Source organism: Pecten maximus, chromosome 13 (genome assembly GCF_902652985.1).
Source record: "Pecten maximus chromosome 13, xPecMax1.1, whole genome shotgun sequence".
NCBI lineage: Eukaryota > Metazoa > Mollusca > Bivalvia > Pectinida > Pectinidae > Pecten > Pecten maximus.
Window position 1 is genome coordinate 13,828,816 of NC_047027.1, and position 8,911 is coordinate 13,837,726.

At 36.1% G+C, this 8,911-nt stretch overlaps 1 protein-coding gene across 1 annotated transcript; it reads right to left on the bottom strand.

Moving 5' to 3' along the window:
• Positions 1–660: 660 nt before the first annotated feature.
• Positions 661–8,266, bottom strand: LOC117340463. Its single transcript, XM_033902223.1, has 4 exons — positions 8,215–8,266; positions 5,329–6,566; positions 3,664–3,730; positions 661–1,323 (listed from the first exon to the last, which is right to left on the bottom strand). Exons 1-4 carry the CDS (start codon positions 8,264–8,266, stop codon positions 1,010–1,012), a joined length of 1,671 nt encoding a protein of 556 aa, XP_033758114.1. The 3' UTR covers positions 661–1,009.
• Between the last annotated feature and the right edge of the window lie 645 nt (positions 8,267–8,911).

An 8,911-nucleotide genomic window follows, 5' to 3' on the forward strand; every position in this document is an offset into this window, starting at 1 on the left:
TTGTATGGTGGTTAAGTCCTGATTTGTATAGTCGTTAAGTCCTGATTTGTATGGTGGTTAAGTCCTGATTTGTATGGTGGTTAAGTCCTGATTTGTATTGTCTTTGAGTCTTGATTAGGGTGGTCTTTAAATTTGCATTAGTTTTAAGTCCTAATGTGTTTGGTCTTTAATTCTAGATTTGTATGGTCAGTACGTCCTGATGTGTATAGTTTTGAAGTCCTGATTTCGTATGGTCTTCTAGTCCTCATTGGTATGGTCGTTAAGTCCTGATTTGTATGATCGATAAGTCCTGATTTGTATGGTCGGTAAGTCCTGATTTGTATGGTCGTTAAGTCCTGATTTGTATGGTTTTCTAGTCCTGATTTGTATGGTCGTTAAGTCCTGATGTGTATGGTCTTTAATTCCAGATGTTTATGGTCTTTAAGTCCTGATTTGTATGGGGTTTGAGTCGTGGTTTTGATTGGTGTTATATCCTGATTTGTATGGTCGTTAAGTCCTCATTTGTATGGTCGTTAAGTCCTGAATGGTATGGTCGTTAAGCATTGATACGTAAGCCGTATATTGACAGAGAACCACTCCAAGAATTGAATTATCACTTCAACTAGGTCATTTCCACACACTAGATAAATAACATGTTAAGGAAGAAATAAACCCACTTGAAACAGTTGTTTGTGCTAGTATTTATTATAAGTAAAAACAAATAGAAAAATACACATTAGATTGAAAACAAATAATACAGTTCTTTTGTCACTATGTACAACTTAAAATTCCCACAAAATGCGTCTTTGCCGATGCTGCAGTGTTATCTTTGATTAATGTTACAACAGTCTACTTCATTCACTTTTTGACGCAGGAACATTTCTGTATGAAATGCACAATTATCATTCATAGAAAGTACTTGAAGCTGTCGCTCAAACAACCTTATTGGTCAAAATTAAAACACATGTCGACCTATTATATACAGATCTGGTCGCAGCAAATGTTATTGACAAAATGTGTCTATCCCTAGTTACCGAGAGAAAATATTCCGTCGGATGTTTTTGAACATCTTTAAGAGATTTCGGATATCCAAAAGTACCAGACATATTCCTAGTAATCCAAGAACGCATCCACACGTGTAACCTATGACCTTTGACGAGACCCTGTAGTCTGGAGCGGAGATGAGAGAGCGGATGTACATATTCGTCTTTTTCCGATGGACATACAGCTTTTCCCTCAGTAGTGTCAGCATAGCCGCCAGGTCTTCTTTAGTGTAATTCGCAGTGGAGTTTCTCGAACTACAACATTGGCACGACCTGTTCTGCACCAGTGGTGAGGAAGGATCTGAAACAGCAATATAGGACTATTTAGGTCACAAGAAAGGATGGTAATAGGGTTATATAATTAACAATTTTGGTAAAGCACTTTCAGATCATATTTTCATAAACTCGAGCAAAGCACATACCAAATGAAACCAGGTGAAACTATCCATAACTGAAATGACCATCGCTCTTAATATGACGTTTAAGAGTAAAATAGTACAGTAATTCACATCAATGGCATAACTCATTTAGCATGTTCTAAAGTTATAACCAATACGACGGAGTGAATGCTGTCGGACAATATTGCACACTCCACTATTTGATACATGTATGAAGTTAATTTAAGAACAACATCAAATTTGATATTTTGTAATGGTAGCAGGCTCTACTAGACCATTTAATTGATGTATATAGGGACGTTTGTTGGTGAAAAATGTGTGCATCACAGTTGAATCAAATACGTCGTAGAAGCCAAATGGTTAATTCTCTCCCGATTTGACCTTTGCTCAAAGTAGTATATCAAAGAGTCGAATGCGATTTGTTATCCCTTCCTTCTAAATGTAAAAATTTCCCGTTCGTGTTGCAAATTGTGTTTGTCAATAAATCTAAGAAGTAGGTATCCACTGGTCAGGAAAGGTAATACAATTATTTATCCTGATAAATAATTAAATCAATTTCATTATTACTATTTAATCCAATTGCAAAATATCTATAGTCAAAAGATACCATTGCAAATTTCACGTTTAATAATTAGAAATTAATATTGGCATATTTTAAAATAATCAAATCAGGCCAACCACCCCTGTATGCGCTGACGTAACGTATAAGCTTTATTTGCTATTGATTAGCAAATACAATATTTATAGGACTTTACAGGCCATTACATGTACTTTTTGAAAACGGCTTGTTTCTACAAATATTCGCCCATGATGAAATGATATAGTCAGATTAAAATTGATGTTTCTAAACAAAACATATCGAGGATGTTTGTGCAAATATAATATTTAATTCATTAAATAAATTGCTGTTATATTTTGTATATGTACAGTGTCCTAGTTTTATTGATTTTGAGCTAGAAATACTGTTTTGGCTTTAGATGATACCTTCTATTGCTATTGAAATACCTTATCCCAGGCTTGTATTGTATTGATTTACTCAATAAAATCAAATGTTTGAAGGTCACTCAAATAATTACTGATATCAACCGGTTGCCAAAAAATATGGTATATTTCAATCGCGCGTAAATAAGCAAATATAAGCATGTCATAGGCGTAACGGTACATATATCTAATAAGTCTTTTTGAAATCGCAACACTAAATCATAAATGCTTGACAGTAAAAGGTTAACCACAAAAATGACCAAAGGGAGGGTCTTCCCTTCCAGAAATAAAAACGAGGGTCTTCCCTTCCAAAAGTAAAAAGGCGGGTCTTCCCTTCCAAAAATGAAAAGGAGGATATTCCCTTCCAAAAATAAAAAGGAGGGTCTTCCCTTCATAATATGTAACAGTGGGTAATATATGTTTGCCAATGCGCAAACGAGAGATGACAACCTCTTGAAGATTAGCTCTACTTTACCACACGTACCTTCAGGTTGAACATCGCGCTGTTTGTTTTACAGTTTGAGACAAGTGAACGTACATGGACAGTTGAAACAGTAAAGTCGAATGTTTTTCGTGGAGATATTAGGAAGAATAACATTACGTAGAGAAGATAAAAATACTATTAGATCCCAAATGTCGACAGCTATTACGTATCAATACAATCGGGGAAGCAGTTTCATTTTTTTACCGTTTTCCCCCTGAATAACTACATTCGTCGATAGGCTGTTAACAATATTATACATGCAGGACATTGTCAGCTATAAGTATAACCGGATAATGTAAGACGCTTTGTACCTGCAGAATGTGTTTTGGTGTATTGTGAAATGTCCTATCAACAGCTATGGCCATTGAAGGACGGCCAATTATGTGTTTGATATGCATGCGTATACAATTAGTATATCTGTTTTGGAAGACTGGATATATTAATGTTTGTCGTCCGCACCAACTGACGATCAGGAGTAGCACCTAGTAACTAGAGACCAATACATGAGGCAATGTTTACCAATAGGCGACCTCTATTCGAAAACGGTATTCATCTCTGGGATATAAAACATTCAGTGGAGATGGCTCTTTTGAAATATCAATAGAGGTGTTTTTTTCAAATTCATTCCTACGTACGTAAAAACAAAATAAATTATTTTTGGATCAATATATATGTGCTCGATTTAATCTATACTTGTTATTAACGGTACATAGCTTATATAAATCCATATATGAATAACAATCAAAAATTCCTCAGTGGAATGTGACAAATTGCCTACCTTCAGTGGAGCTGTCGGGTAATCCTGAACTCTCGCTACACGTGACATTTTTATGTTCGCTGTTCCCCTGAATAAAATCAAAGCGAACACCTCAGATAGAATAGCAATTGTTTAATAGTAACAAATAGTAAAAAGAAGAAACAAATATTTCATTCATTGATGTGCTTGGCTTGGATTTGTATTGTTTAACGTCCTATCAACTTATTGTCATTTAAGGACGGCCTCCCATGTTCATCACTTTCACCCAGTCCATATACTGACGTGGCAGTTATAACAACGTTTATTATTTCACACAATGCTATTTAAATCACCTGCTCTGCAGATAGGTCGTGAGAACTGTACTTGCTACCCCTAATAATTGATAATACGGGGCGACTAAATTAGGGAACTTATCTTTTCTCTTTTATTCTTCACATTGCCTCCTTCGCAACTGGTTCACATTTGGCCTTAAGTTGAGCGTTCGTCTGTGTGAGGAAAGCTTTTGGTTCTGTCCCCTAGTAAAGCCATACCAGAGACATTAAAATGGTAGGTACTACTCCTGCTGAGCCCTCGGCATATTAGGGGTAAGAATATCGGTTCGTTCGTTGTCAATGTAATATGATCGGGCTGGGTGTACTTGTAAAGCGTCTTCGGCAGTACCTTGTGGGTACGTAATTTCGTATATAGAAAACATTCCATCAAATTCATTTTAAATCGAGAGAGAATACCTCTCGTTGTTAGATGTACAAATGCGTCGTAAAAGTGAGTGTGGAAACTGATGTGCAAACGCATATAATTGCGCATGGGAACTATTGTTAACTTGGGTGTATTTTGTTTGAATACGATCGGGAACGTAATAACGCACACCTAAATAATTTCTGAAATGCTGTTGATAAAGATAGTTATCTACTTTTTTTTGGAGACAAGCAATATCCTTAACTGATATTACGCCCAATGCTCTGACTAAACTAATCTTTAAAAAGACAGAAATTGTAAAATTTGAAAGCGTCAATTTATCTTAATTTCTGCTTGAGATAGTGACTCTCCCTATGGAGCTTATGTAAACAAGGCGACGAAAATGGCGAGGTTTCTGAAAGTTAACGCTGTCATCAGTAATAACTAGTGGACTTTAATTTAGCTTATTCTGTTAAATGATATTTTCGTATATATTTGCAAATGCACATCCCATTAAAAAAGATACATTCTAGTATCAATCACGATATAAATGAAAACGAAAGGTCCCCAACCACTTGGAGGAAAACGCAAAAAAAAATCTTCAGGCGTGCAATATATGTTCTGTGCCAAATTATATATCCTTGCTTTATGTTTCAGTGAGGTAGCACTTAAATTCGGCAAAAGTTCCGAACTATCAGAAGGAGACTTAACATAAAGATACTGCAGCCTCCCAAAACACACATATGCACTCACCGCACGCATGCATGTTGCACCCACGGGAGACCGTCCTTGAACGACATGAACTGTTAATAGGACGTTGAACGATTATAAACAAAACCAAAGTTATTCTAAGGAGGCAAACACTTACATACCGTAGCATCCAAAAACACACAAATCACCATTCGCATGTTGTTGATGGGACGTTAAACAATACTAGAAACGAAATATAAATAATACTTTTATCTGAAATATCGGCATTATTGCTATTTGTCATTAAAAGGAATGACTTACCTTAGGGGTATGGTATAAAATCGGATATCCTATTCCTCTATCATCACAATTGTTTCCTTTACATCTTGTTCCATGAATATAAGCTGAAATCACAAAATGCTGCTTCGTGGATCTGATCGTGTAAGTCTGATTTCTTCGCAGTATTTTTACATAATGTATGCATGTATTGATATAACTTGGACACTCGACGTATGTCAAAATCGTTTCATCAGTTGCATTGTTCACTGTAATGTTTTCGTTCGTTACGATAATTAATTGAGCATTATCCATGGCAGCTGGTACATAAACCATTGTATATCTAACCTCCTCGAGGGCCGGCAGTGTTATCAAACACGGGCGTGTATCATAATCTCTGAATATGAGTATGGTTACTAGTATTGGCTTGTTTGAAGTCAGGAAACAGGTTTTGTTGTTAAATTGCAATGTCCTGTACGAGCCAGCTTCTGGTAAATCAAGATATTCCGTGACGTTAGTTGAACATGTGTAGTTGACACAAGTATTTGGAAAACCTGACATAATCTTGCAGTCATATGTGAAACCTATTGGACCTGTCGTTACGTACGCCTGACCCCAGTTGTCAGATGGCGGTAACTGTTCGACCAGGTGGTTTTTTCCATTATTACGACCAATAAGTTTGTTCCCGTTAAACACACTCACAGTTCTAGAAGACCTTATCTCTGTTCCGGTAAAATCACTCGCCGCCGCGTATACTTTCATTGTACTGTATTCATTCAAAATTTCTGTTATAGTGCTTCCATTTTTATAAGAGTTACCTTTATACGTTACTTTTGTAAAGGTTGTTCTAAGAAGAACATGTACGCATGTACCGGGATATATGCCAACAATGAGGAATTCCGATTGAGAGCTTCCTGTGATAACAAAGTAGTGATTGCCTTGGTAATGGGTTGGAAGAGAAAGAAAACCTTCAAAACCTAATGTATGACGACTGATTCCATACACGAACAACTGACGATCAGAGGTAACTTTGATTCCTTTCCGGCTTAAACCTGAACCATCTACTTCGAAGTCTTGATTGAAGGTCTCAGTATGGGCATAAAGGCTTTGAAGTATCACGTTCCTCAATTGTCCATCTTGGGATGAAATGTTGATAGAAGCATTGTCATTGTTTGGATTAAGAATAATGACATCACATCCAAGATGATTTGAATTAACTTTATTTTTCAAAAATCCCAGCATATGCATTAACGTTTGATTGGCGTCTCCATTGCTGCAATGCACTACAAATCAAGAATAAAATATTCATTTTTTTTTAATTTTATGAAACACTACATAACAAATCTGAACTGATACGAGGGCTGATTGATATGGTGTGAGCATAATAATGGAAGATTTGAATTTTGCCGGACATATTGTATTATTTTTCAACTTTATCCCCTTCAGCATCTATACACTTTTGCCAGCGGTGTCCATGCCACTTTTATAAAACTCCTTTTCTTGGCAGCTCAGAAAGTCATCCACTGCATGTATGACGTCATCATCGGACTGAAGGTTGATGCCCAAAATAGCTGTTTTCAGGTTTGGAAATAGATAAAAGTCTAATGGATCGAGGTGAATAAGGCGGATGTTCAATCAATTTAAAGTCACACCCCTGAATGGTAGCCATGGCAATGACAGACGTATGAACAGGGGCATTTTTCTGATGGAATAGCAAACTTTTAGGAAGTTTTCCTAAGTAAGTTTACAATTTTCCCGTAACTGCCTCATAAGTGAAGCTTTCTATGTGCCATTGATTGTTTGTCCCTTCTAGAGATAATCTATCAGCAGAATACCATCTGTATCCCAGAAAAACCGAGGTCATTACCTTCCAAGGTCTTCCAGGATTGGGGCGGGGGGGGGGGGGGGGTCATCCGCAAGGCTCTGTCGGCCGCGCTTAAATTCCGCCACCCACCTTTTTACTGTAGCATATGAGTACTTTCCTCAATACGACGCTCACAACATATCAATCATCCCTCGTATGTATTGATTTGCGACCCATTGATAATTGAAGAAAACAGCGTACATACATAACTTAAGATAAAAGTTAATCGTAAGTTAAACCATATATACAGAATATTTGTCGAATAAGAATAACTTCAAAAATGCTAACAAATATTGTTCCATCATCAAAGGAATAAAAGCGAATAATTATTTGACATAAACACAAAGGCGATGTAGATTCAGATATTCATCAAACACATAAAGGTTTGCTGTACTCACTGTCAAATGGACACAAACAATACCTAGATTAACTACTGGACAATTAAGGGATATTAAAAAGATCGTTGATCTGGTCTGCATAATGATGATGAAAAATGTATTGAAGTGTGTTCGACAGAAAGAAAAATAATTCTTTAGAGTACACTTCCTAAGGAGGAATGTTTAAAAATATTGCATTAATAATTACCTCAACTTTAAATTTAACTCTTTAGATACGATTTACACTGGTGTTAAACATCCAGGAATCAAATAAGGACATGGAGAACTTTACCTCCACATCACAGCTCAAGGCATCTGAAGATGCTCTGTAAAACAACGGGACCATCAGGCCCAGTTGTTCAAAAGGTGATAAGTCTAATCATAGTTTAATAACAATATTAAAATCCTGATTAAATGATTTCTAGTAAAACTTATCTGACAACATTTTCTGAAACTATAGCACTCTTCAGTCTCTTCATACCCGCTTATTTTGAAGAATATCCCTACAGAAGTTTTTAAGTAAAGGAAAAATGAGTTGTTCACCTCTCAAGTGATTAAGCTAAACACCTTTTGAAAAACTGGGGCCTGATTGATTGATTTCATGTTGTATGACCCTCATGTATGGCTTCAATTGTCGGTTTAAACAATGATAGAACAATAATGACAAGTGATTAAAGATTTTTGTCTTACCTTCAGATGCAGCCAAGAGAAACAGTATGTAATAAAACACCATGGAACCCATTTCCTCAGTAAATCTTAAGTATATCTTGTAACTGCTAATAATTTGCTTATAAATGCTGTCGCATTAACACTTGTTAAACAAAGGACTGCTTTGTTGAAACCGTTTAACAGCTGAACGATTTACAGAGTATTGTATTGTTAATTATATGAAATGGAATGATATGATGCACAAAACCATCCACAAGCTGTCTATTACCTTTTATAGTGAAATATGTTGCTTTGTAGATGGCAGAGCGCTAGTAAATGAAACATACATTTTCATTGGTAGGCATTATCAATACGATACGTGCCTGATGACACTGGAATGCTATGAGGATTGTGATTTGTTCGCTGCTAACGAATAGTTAGGTTGTAGCTGTTTAGTTTGTTTACATTATTACGAACACGTTATACAGTGATATTTAGTGTATTCGAAACAGCTATCAGCATTTAAGGACGTCCTTCCCATTGTTAGAGATATGAGATACATGAATGGGCCCGTGTGTTCGTGTTTGTGTATAATTAGCAAGGCAATACCGTTGGAACTTCTTAACATAAGCCTTTAAATCTTCGTTGCGCTGGAAATAAAGAACAGGAAATGGAAGTAATTATTATAACTTTCCCCCATTCTCATCTTTTATTTCTTAACCACTTTCTTCTTACTATG

Excerpts from the sequence above, each read along its gene's own strand:
- LOC117340463 (XM_033902223.1), bottom strand. The coding sequence starts at position 8,266 with ATGGGTTCCATGGTGTTTTATTACATACTGTTTCTCTTGGCTGCATCT. Across the intron at positions 6,567-8,214 it reads TCTCTTGGCTGCATCTGAAG|TGCATTGCAGCAATGGAGAC; the intron begins GTAAGACAAAAA and ends CTTGATTTGTAG. Across the intron at positions 1,324-3,663 it reads ACCCGACAGCTCCACTGAAG|ATCCTTCCTCACCACTGGTG; the intron begins GTAGGCAATTTG and ends TTGCTGTTTCAG.